At 43.0% G+C, this 13,930-nt stretch overlaps 1 protein-coding gene across 1 annotated transcript in view; it reads right to left on the bottom strand.

Annotated features, from left to right (window-relative positions):
• LOC126184393 (alkaline phosphatase-like) overlaps positions 1–13,930 on the bottom strand; it is a 1,034,434-nt gene that overhangs the window by 159,315 nt on the left and 861,189 nt on the right. Inside the window, exon 6 of the mRNA XM_049926777.1 lies at positions 4,689–4,829. Within this exon, the coding sequence (XP_049782734.1) occupies positions 4,689–4,829 (141 nt within the window). The remainder of the gene's footprint in view (positions 1–4,688; positions 4,830–13,930) is intronic.

The raw sequence follows: 13,930 nt of genomic DNA, 5'->3' as shown, positions 1-13,930 counted from the left end.
CCACCGCCATCGTCGCCACTTTAACTTACTACCATTTTGCAGGAAGAATGTTATAGATTCCCTTGAAAACCGTATCCATTCTGCGACTACTGGAAGCTGTTTTGGATGTCAACGGTTTTGTTACACTGCATTAGTCATAGCAATGTGTTGTGGCTGGCTCTGAGCACTATGGGACTCAACTGCTGTGGTCATAAGTCCCCTAGAACTTAGAACTACTTAAACCTAACTAACCTAAGGACATCACAAACATCCATGCCCGAGGCAGGATTCGAACCTGCGACCGTAGCGGTCGTGCGGTTCCAGACTGTAGCGCCTTTAACCGCGTGGCCACTCTGGCCGACGCAATGTGTTGTGTTTTTTTTGTTTCCATATATTCGTCCAACCACTGTAAACGTCGTAAGGTAGTGAAGGCTTTATGCGAATGGTGCCGCTGTGAACAAAGAAGTCACGAAATTAGAAAACTGTTGTGAAATGGAGGAAGACCTGCAGGAATCGACGCTTGATTCAGCGACTGACAATTAACCCTGGACAAAAAGAAATGTGAGGAATAGTGCATAAATAAGCAAAAAGACCCAGTATTGTATAATTACATGATTTCAGAACAGTCAGTGGAAACAATCTCATCTATAAAATATCTAGGAGCATGCGTGCGGAGGGATTTGAAGTGGAAAGACCACATAAAACTAATCACAGATACGCAGGTGCCAGATTAAGATTCATTGGAAGAATGCTCGGGAAGTGTAGTCCATCTACAAAAGATTTAACTTACAAAACCATCGTTCGACCAATACCTGGCTATTGTTCGTCCGTCTGGGTTTGGTGCCAGATGGAACTGATAGAGGAAATAGAGAAGATTGACAGAAGAATAGCACGCTTCACTAGAGGTTTACGGAGATGCTCGACCATCTTCAGTGTCAAGAGAGGCGTCCTGCATCGCAGTGCAGTTTGCTTAAAAAAGTATAACATTACACATTCTAGAAGAGTCAGTCAATATATTGCTCCTTCCCATGTATATCTCGCGAAAAAACTATGAAGGTAAAGTTAAAGTGTTTCGAGCTCACACGGAGGATTAGCAATCGTTCTTCATGCGAACCATTCGCTATTGGCACAGCAAAGAGGGGTTAATTGACAGGGGTACACAACACGCCGTTCGATGGAGGAGGAGAGGACGAGGAGGAGATTATTGTTTAATGTCCCGCCGACGACGAGGTCATTAGAGACGCAGCACAAGCTCGGAATATGGAAGGATGGAAAGGAAAGCGTCCGGGACTTTTCGGGGGAACCATCCGGCATTTGCCTTAAGAGATTTAAGGAAATCACGGAAAACCTAAATCAGGATGGCCCAACGCAGATTTGAACTGTCATCCTCTCGAATGCGAGTCGCCATTAGGTGGCCTGGAGCGTATAAACTGTACGTTGTTTGTAAATGTTTGTTTAGATATACACTACTGGCCATTAAAATTGCTACACCAAGAAGAAATGCATATGATAAACGGGTATTCAATGGACAAATATATTATACTACAACTGACATGTGATTACATTTTCACGCAATTTGGTTGCATAGATCCTGAGAAAACAGTACCCAGAAAACAACCTCTGGCCGTTATAACGGCCTTGATACGCCTGGGCATTGGGTCAAACAGAGCTTGGATGGCGTGTACAGGTACAGCTGCCCATACAGCTTCAACACGATACCACAGTTCATCAAGAGTAGTGACTGGCGTACTGTGACGAGTCAGTTGCTCGGCCACCATTGGCCAGACGTTTTCAGTTGGTGAGAGATATGGAGAATATGCTGGCCAGGGTAGCACTCGAACATTTTCTGTATCCAGAAAGGCCCATACAGAACCTGCAACATGCGGTCGTGCATTATCCTGCTGAAATGTAGGGTTTCGCAGGGATCTAATGAAGGGTAGAGCAACGGGTCGTAACACATCTGAAATGTAACGTCCACTGTTCAAAGTGCCATCAATGCGAGCAAGAGGTGACCAAGACGTGTAACCAATGGCACCCCATACCATCAAGCCGGGTGATACGCCAGTATGGCGATGACGAATACTCGCTTCCAATGTGCGTTCACCGCGATGTCGTCAAACACGGATGCGACCGTCATGATGCTGTGAACAGAACCTAGATTCATCCGAAAAAATGACGTTTTGCCATTCGTGCATACAGGTTCGTCGTTGAGTACACCATCGCAGGCGCTCCTGTCTGTGATGCAGCGTCAAGGGTAAACGCAGCCATGATCTCCGAGCTGACAGTCCATGCTGCTGCAAACGTCAAATGGTTCAAATGGCTCTGAGCACTATGAGACTTAACTTCTAAGGTCATCACTCCCCTAGAACTTAGAACTACTTAAACCTAACTAACCTAAGGACATCACACACATCCATGCCCGAGGCAGGATTCGAACCTGCGACCGTAGCGGTCGCGCGGTTCCAGACTGAAACGCATAAAACCGCTTGGCCACTCCGGCTGGCGCTGCAAACGTCGTCGAACTGTTCGTGCACATGGTTGTTGTCTTGCTAACGTCCCCATCTGTTGAGTCAGGGATCGAGACGTGACTGCACGATCCGTTACAGCCATACGGATAAGATGCCTATCATCTCGACTGCTAGTGATACCAGGCCGTTGGGATCCAGCACGGCGTTCCGTATTACCCTCCTGAACCCACCGATTCCATATTCTGCTAACAGTCATTGGATCTCGACCAACGCGAGCAGCGATGTTGCGCTACCATAAACCGAAATCGCGATAGGCTACAATCCGACATTTATCAAAGTCGGAAACGTGATGGTACGCATTTCTCCTCCTTACACGAGGCATCACAACAACGTTTCACCAGGGAACGCCGGTCAACTGCTGTTTGTGTATGAGAAATCGGTTGGAAACTTTCCTCATGTCAGCACGTTGTAGGCGTCGCCAGCGGCGCCAACCTTGTGTGAATGCTCTGAAAAGCTAATCATTTGCGTATCACAGCATCTTCTTCCTGTCGGTTAAATTTCGCGTCTGTAGCACGTCATCTTTGTGGTGCAGCAATTTTAATGGCCGGTAGTGTATATATAGCGGTCGATAAGTTCTACATAAAATTGCCCTGGTTAAAGATGCTCAGTTTACAATGTGAATAAACCCCGAGCAGGTAATATTATTACGCAATCTGACTGCTCTTCAGATATCGTTCGATACAGATACATATACTCAACACAACGGATATTCTTATACATCAAAAATGGCTTACTATAAGTGCACAAATTTCTCATCACTGAATCTAACCTTGGATCCCAAAAGCATCATCCGAATTACTACGAGTAAGAAAGAAGTGTATCATAGTCAACTAAGGCTTACAACACGTGACTGTTCGTCTGTTTGTATATGGCATCACAACGTTTCCACGAAACATTGCATCTGTACGGCGAAACAACTGATGGTCTGGTACTCTTGTGACAGACTTACTTTCTGTAATATCAAAAAAAATTTATTAAAGCAATAGGAATCCTTTGAAGCGCTTGCAGTCGAACCTTTCTTCTTATTAACAGGCAAGACTTCTTTGTTACGTACTGTCACCATCACGAAAAGTATATTTTATTTAATTACATTAATGAAGTGTGCGATATTTAAACAAAGAATTGTGATTCTCTTTTGACTTGTGATTGATAATTCCCAAAAAGTACTAGTATTTGACATAGAAATAATAAGGTTAATATTACACGAGCCACGTGGTACACATGCCACTATTATACAAAGAGCTGCTCTTGAGGATAGCCGTGAAAAATACAAGGAGCAAAAAGCTCTTTGGTGAATAAAATAATGGCTAGCTAAACTCGATTACGACCAAATATTGCATGTAACCATATTAACCGTAACAACTAATACCACTTTCTTGTACATTCTTCTTTAGTAACTATATCTCGTTTTCCAGCTTAGATACATGAAGAAATGTTCTATACAATTCTGTGTATTCCTTCATGAATATAAACCATAGGCTGCTTTCATATACCGCTCTCCTTCTTTCTGAGTTTAATTCAATGCAACTATGCTCATTAGCGTACCATATAATACACACAAGCAAAAGCACGCCAAAACAGCTCAAATGGAACAGAAAGAAAAAGAATCCTTTGTTCCGCACGAAACTCGTAAGCTAAGCGCGCGGGACAGCGCCCTTAATCCCCTCTAGCTGGGCTCGCTATGGTGACAAAGATCTTAGCTGACATGAACTAGTATAGCAGAAGCAGCAGGGAGTATACGGAAAATCGATCAGTGGGGCCAGATATGATAGCAAAGAATGCTCGCTAGTAGTAAACACGTAAAACATAATATATAGAAGTCGACAAGTTCAAATGGCTCTGAGCACTATGCGACTTAACTTCTAAGGTCATCAGTCGCCTAGAACTTAGAACTAATTAAACCTAACTAACCTAAGGACATCACACACATCCATGCCCGAGGCAGGATTCGAACCTGCGACCGTAGCGGTCACGCGGTTCCAGACTGTAGCGCCTTTAACCGCTTGGTCACCACGGCCGGCAGAAGTCGACAAGTTCCAAGGTGTAGTTGTAGACGCATCTTAAAACTGAGATCCAGCCAACAAATTTAATCTTAATTTTCGGGTTATTTGACCCAAAACACCGTAAATTAATTATGTTTCATTAAGGGTAACACTGAATCGAATGATATGTGGGGCTGACCTTCTATGAAGAGGAAGAATCCGGCGGGGCTGCGGCGCAGTAGCTGCAGCGCGGCTAACGCCATCTCGGCGAGCGATGGGTCGCCCTCGGGACCTGTGTCACGGTCCGCCTCGAAGTCCAGGTGCGAGTACGCGAACAGCCCTGCACGGAACAAAAACATCTACATCAAGTTGAATGCAGCACTTATTTTCATAATCCTAACATGCCCACCTGGTTTACAGGAATATATACTACTGCAGACTGTTTTACACACAAATAAATTTGTTAGGCTGTTCCCATAACAGTTGAAAATATAAATAAAAACACAACGTAACCTCTCTTTTAGTTTTAAGGTTTTTTTTATTTATGACGCCTTTCGGAGATTTTGCTCGAATATCAGATTGTATTTCCGCTGTTCAGGTGTGGTGCACTGCGCCCGGGAAAAATAACAATGTCGAAATATGTAGGGCCATCCGCATCGTAGTTTCCTCGAGAGCTGCGCGGTTAATCTTTACTAATTCAAATCTCAGCAAATGTTAAATGCAGAGCTCTTGCGGAAAGCGGACAACGAAGATTCACAGGGCTGCAGATATTTCGAGATGATTGGTCCACTTGAAGATGGAGAGACTGGTTACCTAGTGTTTCTTATTTATATCATCAACTTGTAACGGAACATATTAAAGGCTTTACTGTACCGAAGTATGCGATACCCTCCAAATTCAAAAAGTTTAACGAGTATTTATGATTATAGAAAAGTTATTGTGTATGTTAACAATGATTGCATAACATGTCTCCATAAACAGTCAACCCATTAAATTATACTGAATAACTGACCCACACAAAAGTTTATATCACTTGATCACTGATACAGCAAATGTCATCATGTAAAAACACTAAGTTCATCTTAAATAATTAATATGAAGTACGAAAAATAGTGGCCAACTTAGGTATTTTGGATCTCCTTAAATAAAAATCACCCAGTGAAACCTATTTGTTCACTAGGAGCGTTTTTACTCAGTATTCATGTAATCAATCCTATTTTAGACGAAAACCAATGTAATTCTTAATAATTCATGTTATTTACTTATTTATGCAAATTAGAGAAGTCAATTGACAAACTTCTAAAAAACGGCCTTTTTGTAACAAAGAATTATTCTGTCAAGTCAACAAATCTGTCTGTCATTTTAATTACATGTTAAATTATGTCACTTGATGCAAATTAATAACTTTTCTGCACAAATTATGATAACAGATGTACATGTGACTTGTAAACTATATCTCTTTTTAGTAGTTCTTTGTCAATGTTATAAATACAAGCAGCAAGAAGGGTCGGGAGGCAGTCGGAATGTCACTTTGGTAAAGTGTGTTTGTGTGTTATTGTTTGAGGTGGATAAACCATGCAGAGAACATGTAAAGGAAGTACTACTTTGTGTTGTCTCATGGTCTTTGGTGGACTGTGGAATTAAGATGGCCACCAGAGTAATAAATAATTGATGTTTACATATTTGTTGGTTTCGCTTGTTCTTTATCATCAAAAGCACATAAAAAACACGGGACCTCATGTTTTTAACCCTAGACAACCAGATTTAGAGCCAGCATCAGCATCGAGACACGGCAGCGATCCAGCAAGTAGCAGCGATTACCACAACACAATGCATTTTAATGGCGCCAACCTAACATCAAGTGCTAACAAGCTCCGTAAATGGGAGTGAAATAGTGCGATTATAGCAATTAGCAATATCTACGACCAGGCGACCATTACAAACTGAAGCTGCAACTAGATGCAACTAGTCAGTTAAGGAAAAATATTTATTTCAGTTAACAGTTTAGAGTAATTCCTGGCTAATATTCGCGTGAGGCGTGATGAATTCATATATTATTATTGTTGTCATAATTTTTGCTACTTTAGTGTTATTATTATTAGAGCGCCGTTCTCCATAACTCAATGGTCTGCGTGTCTGAAAATGGTTCAAATGGTTCCGGACTGCGCGCCTAGAACCGGCTATTTTGGGCTTTCGAAAATCCCCATTTGCGTGAAGCGAAACCACTGCTCTCTCAAAGTTACAATTTGGACTGCGGTATGCAGTTGAGGCATTCATGGCCTTTTTCGACGCGAGAAACGATCACTAGTCAACGTCACGTTGCAATTTTGGAACAGTTTGTCGCTACACAGTTAGCGCTGGAGCATCGCCGAGGCACCTAGTGCTTCACGCGAAACGATTTCAAATGGTTCAAATGGCTCTGAGCACTATGGGACTTAACATCTGTGGTCATCATTCCCCTAGAACTTATAACTACTTTAACCTAAGAACATCACACACATCCATGCCCGAGGCTGGATTCGAACCTGCGACCGTAGCGGTCACGCGGTTCCAGATTGAAGCGCCAGAACCGCACGGCCACACCGTCGGCCGCGAAACGGGGCCAGACCGCATCGCACCTAACAGATGTTCCGCTTTCTTGATGAATACTTTTGGAATAGAGTCATTACGTTAGACTTTTGCAAATTTACTGACGCCGAGATGAACTGGCCTCCATATTCGCCAGATCTGACTCGTTGTGGCTCCTTTTGTGGGACACATTGGAAGACACTGTGTATCGAAACCATACCACTACGGTCGAGGAGCTTGAATCGGTTAACTGCGTGGTATCTGTGTCTGTTTCCCTCGAGCCACTACAGGATGTGATGACAAATTTCTTTGTTCATTTGCGCCAATACCGTCCTGATAATAATGGATATTTCAAAAACATGGTGATCTGATTACAAAGACTGCTCACAGAGGTCGAGTTCAGTAATGCGCGCTGATACTGTACGAGCTGCACAGCGTATAGCGCCATCTGTTAGCAGCTTTTCGAACTATTTCAAAACTTCTGTATAACTTGTGTATAAAATTCTTACAGCTTTCACAACGAACATACCTTTTTTGGAATTGTGTATCGATATAAGTTTTCCAGGTATTTAATTTTGAAATCAGAGACTCCTTTGCTGAAGACTTTGTACCATAGGTAGACGGACTACTGTACGCTTACACTGTTATCGACCAGTCACTGAAAACCGTAACAACCGTGGAATATCTAAGACAAGCGACTGGAACGATCTAAAGAGGAACGATCACAAAAAACTACTTGTACACAAAATTACATGTCAGGTTGGGAGACGATGGAAGAACCATAAGGAAATATAACTCTTTCATGAGTGAAGTGGTTCGTAAAAGACTCGTTCGTCCGACTCTGGAGTAATGCTTGCCTGTCTAGGACCCTTCGTCGGTAGGCTTAATAGAGGAAAACAGAGAAGATTCAAAGGAGAGCAGAGAGTTTCGTCAGGGGGTTGCGATAGCTTTTTTTTCAGTAACAGACGCAACGAGAGAAAGTAATTAAGAAAACATTATTGTTTAACGTCTTACCGACGAAGTGGCGATTAGAGACGGAGCACAAACTCCGACTGCGTTAGGGTAAGGAAGGAAATTAGCCATACCAGCATTTGCTTTAAAGGCAGTGGGGAAATAATAGACAACCTAAACTGGAAAAGCCTGAGTCCAGTGCCTTACCAATGCGCTACCTGGGGTCTTGTTGAGAGAGAGGTGTTGCGCATCAGTGAGAGAAACCTCTCCAACAGACATCAGGAAACATATTAAGTTTGATTAGTGAAATGACGAGAAAATCAGAAAAATTTAAATCTTACGGACAACTGTTCTTGATTCGTGTTATTCGCGAATGGGAGAAGTGATTATGGAACCGGAAGTATCCTCCTCCATATACCGTAATATTGGTTGCGGTGTGCAATTTTAGATGTAGATGTACACTCAGCTCGGAGAATCAACCATAGCATACAGGGTTTCGAAGTTAAACTCTAATGCATTTGATTTTTTGTAGCGTTTTGAGCTTCTGTCATTAATCATATATTTTATAAAGCAGTGTGCTTGCCTTGATGAGACTATAACTTTGTCCATGTTTTCGTAGGCATTGTAATATTTTTTTAAACTTGTGTAAATAAAAAAATATTCCGCTAAGCATTTCAGCGTCAAGTGCTGACGCGGTACTAGACGTTTCGGATTTTGGGAATTCACAGATGGAAACCGGAATTTCTACCTTTCGCAGCCAGCGCTCGACAAATTCAGGCGTACTAATACCACTCACTTCCATACCTTAAAACTGCTAATACTTCGGTAAATTTCTCTATTTATCAAAGGCGCTATCTTGCATATCTGTGTGGTCTACCGTCCACGGGAGGTAGAACGAATATCTACAACTGCTCGAGCGTCACGTGTGAAAAGCGAAGATCTATGTCCTCATTCCCATCCAGTAGAATGTTTTAATATTTCAGAAAGGCCATTTGAAGCACACTCCACAGCAAAGCGGATATTTCATTCTAGCATTTACATACAAATCGGAATTCTGTCCACCGTACAGTATTCACTAATTTAATAGAAAACTCTATACTAACTGTAATAGGATGGTCAGACGAGGATTTGAATTCCATTCACGTCCGATGTGGTAGAGACGGCGCCAATTTACTTGACCAAATGGTCCTTTTGTAAAAATTAATGAGGCATCAGTTATTTAGACAGGCGCCTCTTTCATGTTATTCGAGGAGAGCAGAGGCTTTACTTTTTATATACATCGATATAAACCAAAGCAGAGTACTGCACAAAATGTCCGCTCCCGCCAGCCATTTACATTAACTCATTACCTATCATTTACAGGGCGGTATAAAGAATATGGTGCTAGGTCCATGTACCAATCCGTCTCTGCAGAGTCCAAGGGTGTGCCCTAACACAAAATATCTGTAAATGACTAGCAGCTATCATAGATTAAGTGCTGTGGTGAAATATTTTTTCCGTCGTAACGTACTCTACACAGACAGGGTGTCTGCTGGTCTCTAATCCCTCTTCATACTCATCATTCCTGCACCTGCTGACCTTTTTATTTCTCGTATCCCCGTCTTTGTATTAACTGAACGGTGTTCAAACTTCTTTCGTAGTTCTGCCTGTAGCGTGGCTAACAGAAGTGTGTTCGTGGAGCGACAACTGTATATTTATTTGCTACCTGTGGTCCAGTGTACTCGTGGTTTCTTTTTCCCTTATTAATTTAAACAGTGGGTATAAAGACTTTACCTACGATTTTTTGACGGTGGTAATTTAACTCGTGAGGTATTTTACGGATAAATTTCAATATGTCCACTCTGTCTTTCTCTCTTTCTGTCTTTTCTGACAGTCAGTGTAATTTAGGTGTTTTGCTGTCACAGTGGCTTGTGTTGAGGAGAAAGAGCAATGTGTTTTGTGGTTTCATGAAACACTGCTGTTTATTACAGTTCAGCTACTGTTGCAAAGTGCCTAGGGTCGAGGTCCATCAGATGTGAAGAACATCAAAAGCTGGTATGAAAAGTTCAAAGACATTAGCAGTGTTGGTGACAACGCAAAAAGCGGCAGACCTGAAGACAGACAGAGAGAGTGGGGGAGGGGTATGAGAGAGAGAGGGGGGGGGAGAGAGACGGGGGTAGGGGTGTTGGGAAGACGACACTACTGATACCCTGCGTACTACATTTCAACGCAGTCTGCCTAATTCGACGCATCGTAGGATGATTTATATAAACCTGAACTATTTCAGTGGGTCGTGATTTCCCTCCGAAAGCTCGTATAAACGGAAAATTTGTTTAAATGGTTCAAATGGCTCTGAGCACTATGGGACTTAACATCTATGGTCATCAGTCCCCTAGAACTTAGAACTACTTAAACCTAACTAACCTAAGGACATCACACAACACCCAGTCATCACGAGGCAGAGAAAATCCCTGACCCCGCCGGGAACCGAACCCGGGAACCTGGGCGTGGGAAGCGAGAACGCTACCGCACGACCACGAGCTGCGAACTTTGTTTAAATGTTCTCAGTAGCAGAACAACAAAGACCGCCCGTTGTTGGCAAGTAGATTGTTGTTTCTGCGCATGGGGTCCTTTGTCCGTTATAATGCAGCGCTTGCTCGGCTCGTGTTAGTTTGTTCGTAGACTCGTCGGTCGCAGTGTGTGAAATCTATCAGTGTGTGGTTCGGTCTGCGTGACAATGACGAGCAAATTAGTGATTCGTTCGCAGTCTTCAGCTGGCAGAAACATGCAATACATATCTCGAGAACGGGTTTTTATTATGAAAACGTACTGGAAGACAGACTCATTGGTAACAACACAAAGGGCATTCAGAGAGAATTCAATATGCACAAACCAAAGGCAACAATTTCATGGATTGCAATGAAACTGGAGACAACTGGTACACTACTCTGTGGCAGTGGTAAACATAGACAAGCATTACTTGCACAGGTTACTGATGATGTTCGAAGACGCTTTGAGAACTGTCCAAAGATTTTGCGTCGATTGAGACAGGAGCCAGTCATTTTGTGTGACACATGTCAGAGAGCAGATGAGGCATGGTTCCACCTGTCAGATTACATCAACACACAAAACAATAGATACTGGGCTGGTGTAAACCCCCTGTCATCCACGAAATACCACTGCGTGATGGAAAGTTTGGAGTGTGGTGCGTCGTGTGAGCTTCCAGGATTTCTGGCCCCATTTTCTTTGATACATCCGTAGACACTACACTTTATACGGGCATCTTCAATACATTTCTGGAGCAGTTGGATACCGTCGAACTTACAGGAGACCATTTCCAACTAGATGGAGCAACGTATCACACGTCTTATAACCAGTTTCTTTGGTGACCGAGTAAACACCAAAAATTTGTCCCCCCTCCTCCCCCTTCCCCGGCCCCCGCGCTAACGATCATCTGACCTAACTCTCAGATTTTTTTTTGTGGGGTACCTTAAAAGCCGACTGTACAAGTAGAGCACGGGCTACTGCAGAGCTCCGTGAGGTCGTTACATACGAAATAAGCAACACTGACGAGGATGCACTTCACAGAAGATCTCGAAATATGGTGAAACTAGTGCAGTTGTGCATCGACGCAAGTGGAGGGCACTTCCAGTATTTGCTATAAGGATTTTGTATGTATGTAATCTCCCAATTGTGTGTTATCATCTCCCAAAATTGTAATTGTGTCCTATTATTGGTTCAAATGTAATGACTCGTTAAAATAGTTCAGGCTGTACAATATGCAACTGCAGGAAGCTAGGAAGCTTTGCATCCAGCTGATAGGCTCAGAGGTGCTGAGTTTGCTAGGGGACATAATGTTTGTTTTAACGATGAATCGTCTTCTGGAAAGTAGACAGGCATAATTTCTCCTGATCGGGGGGGGGGGGGGGGGGGGGGACGAGAACCTACATACCGTGGTACAGATAACTGAGAGCCCGAAAGTGAATGTGTGATGTGGCTTAATGGGACAGTTGGGTAATTCTCTTCAAAAATTAATTTTAAAAAATCGATTCTTTGGCTTGAGATGTCCTCTGGGATGTCTATGTTACTGTAGTGTTCACCCAAGGTTCGCCAGAAACGCCGTTATCGAGTTACAATGCGACTTGTGAAAAAGTGTGTCAGAAAGCCATTCATTTCTCAGCCTATATTGCAGCATGTAATTTTAACTACGAGCTAACTGGCATTATGGAAATTACTAACGCGCTCAAACTTGAGATCAGGCCAGCCTGTTACAACTTCTGCACGAATGCAGACGAAAAGCACATGGAGCGAGCAGAGCAACGGAAGCTGACAAAGAGACCCGCAAGAACCGCCATGGTCACGTAGATGGAGGAGGACCTCCTTTTGGGTGTGGAACGATTGCTGTATGGTAGAAATCTCGCTGTCTAGATATGTGTTTAACTTAACTACAAAAAATTTAACCCAAAAATTAAAACTTGTTTTTCTTGTAACAGTATTTTTTGAAATTGACGGGAAAGATAACTTGAGAACGGTATATACGATTTTGATCGGAATTTGATGCTGGCATTCTAAATAGAATTCTCTATCACCATATGTAGCACTTTTGCGATATCTTGAAAAGTCTGTTTTCGGTGTACGCTTTTGTTTCGATTTTGTGGGCAAAGAAAACGACGGTTTTTTCAGCATATCAGTATTTTGTTAGAACTTAATAGACTACTGGCCATTAAAATTGCTACACCACGAAGATGATGTGCTACAGACGTGAAATTTAATCGACAGGAAGAAGATTCTGTGATATGCAAATGATTAGCTTTTCAGAGCATTCACACATGGTTGGCGCCGGTGGCGCCACCTACAACGTGCTGACATGAGGAATGTTTTCAACCGATGTCTCATACACAAACTGCAGTTGACCGGCGTTGCTTGGTGAAACGTTGTTGTGATGCCTCGTGTAAGGAGGAGAAATACGTACCACCACGTTTCCGACTTTGATAAAGGTCGGATTGTATCCTATCGCGATTGCGGTTTATCGTATCGCGACACTGCTGCTCGCGTTGGTCGAGATCCAACAACTGTTAGCAGAATATGGGATCGGTGGGTTCAAGAGGGTAATACGGAACGCCGTGCCGGATCCCAACGGCCTCATATCACTAGCAGTCGAGATGACAGGTATCTTATCCGCATGGCTGTAACGGATCGTGCAGCCACGCCTCGATCTCTGAGTCAAGAGATGGGGACGTTTGGAAGACAACAACCACTGGACTGGGCGGTTTTTTAGGTTAGAAGGCCACGGGAAGTACGGGGTGGACTGCAATCTCAAAGGGTGCATGGCAAATACAGGACGTGCTTTGATCAAGGAACAGTCGGAATTGTAGTTGTAAATTGTTGTAGTTGTGCTGGGAAAGTCCCTGACCTTCAAGCGCTAATAGAAAGCACAGAAGCTGAAATCGTTATAGGTACAGAAAGCTGGCTATAGCCTGAAATAAGTTCTGCAGAAATTTTTACGGAGTCTCAGACGGTGTTCAGGAAAGATAGATTAGGCAGAAGTGGTGGTTGAGTGTTTGTGTCTGTCAGTAGTGGTTTATCTTGTAGTGAAGTCGAAGTAGATACTCAGTGCGAATTGGTATGGGTGGATGTTATACTTAACAGCCGAAATAAGTTAATAATTGGCTCCTTCTACCGATCCCCAGACTTCGATGATATAGTTGCTGAACAGTTCAGAGAAAATTTGAGTCTCGTAACAAATAAATACCCCATTCATACGGTTATAGTTGGTGGGGACTTCAACCTTCCCTCGATATGTCGGCAAAAAGGTGTACTATCAAATTAGTCAGACCTACAGAAATAATTACAAGCACCACTTAATACCGTGTAATTCCTCCCCTGGACTTGGCAACCCCCTGGATTCGGTCAGGAAGTGAGTCCACGAGGTTGTGCAGGTAC

This window comes from Schistocerca cancellata, chromosome 4 (assembly GCF_023864275.1).
Source record: "Schistocerca cancellata isolate TAMUIC-IGC-003103 chromosome 4, iqSchCanc2.1, whole genome shotgun sequence".
In the NCBI taxonomy this organism is placed as follows: Eukaryota; Metazoa; Arthropoda; class Insecta; order Orthoptera; family Acrididae; genus Schistocerca; species Schistocerca cancellata.
This window is presented reverse-complemented; position numbering and strand designations above follow the sequence as displayed.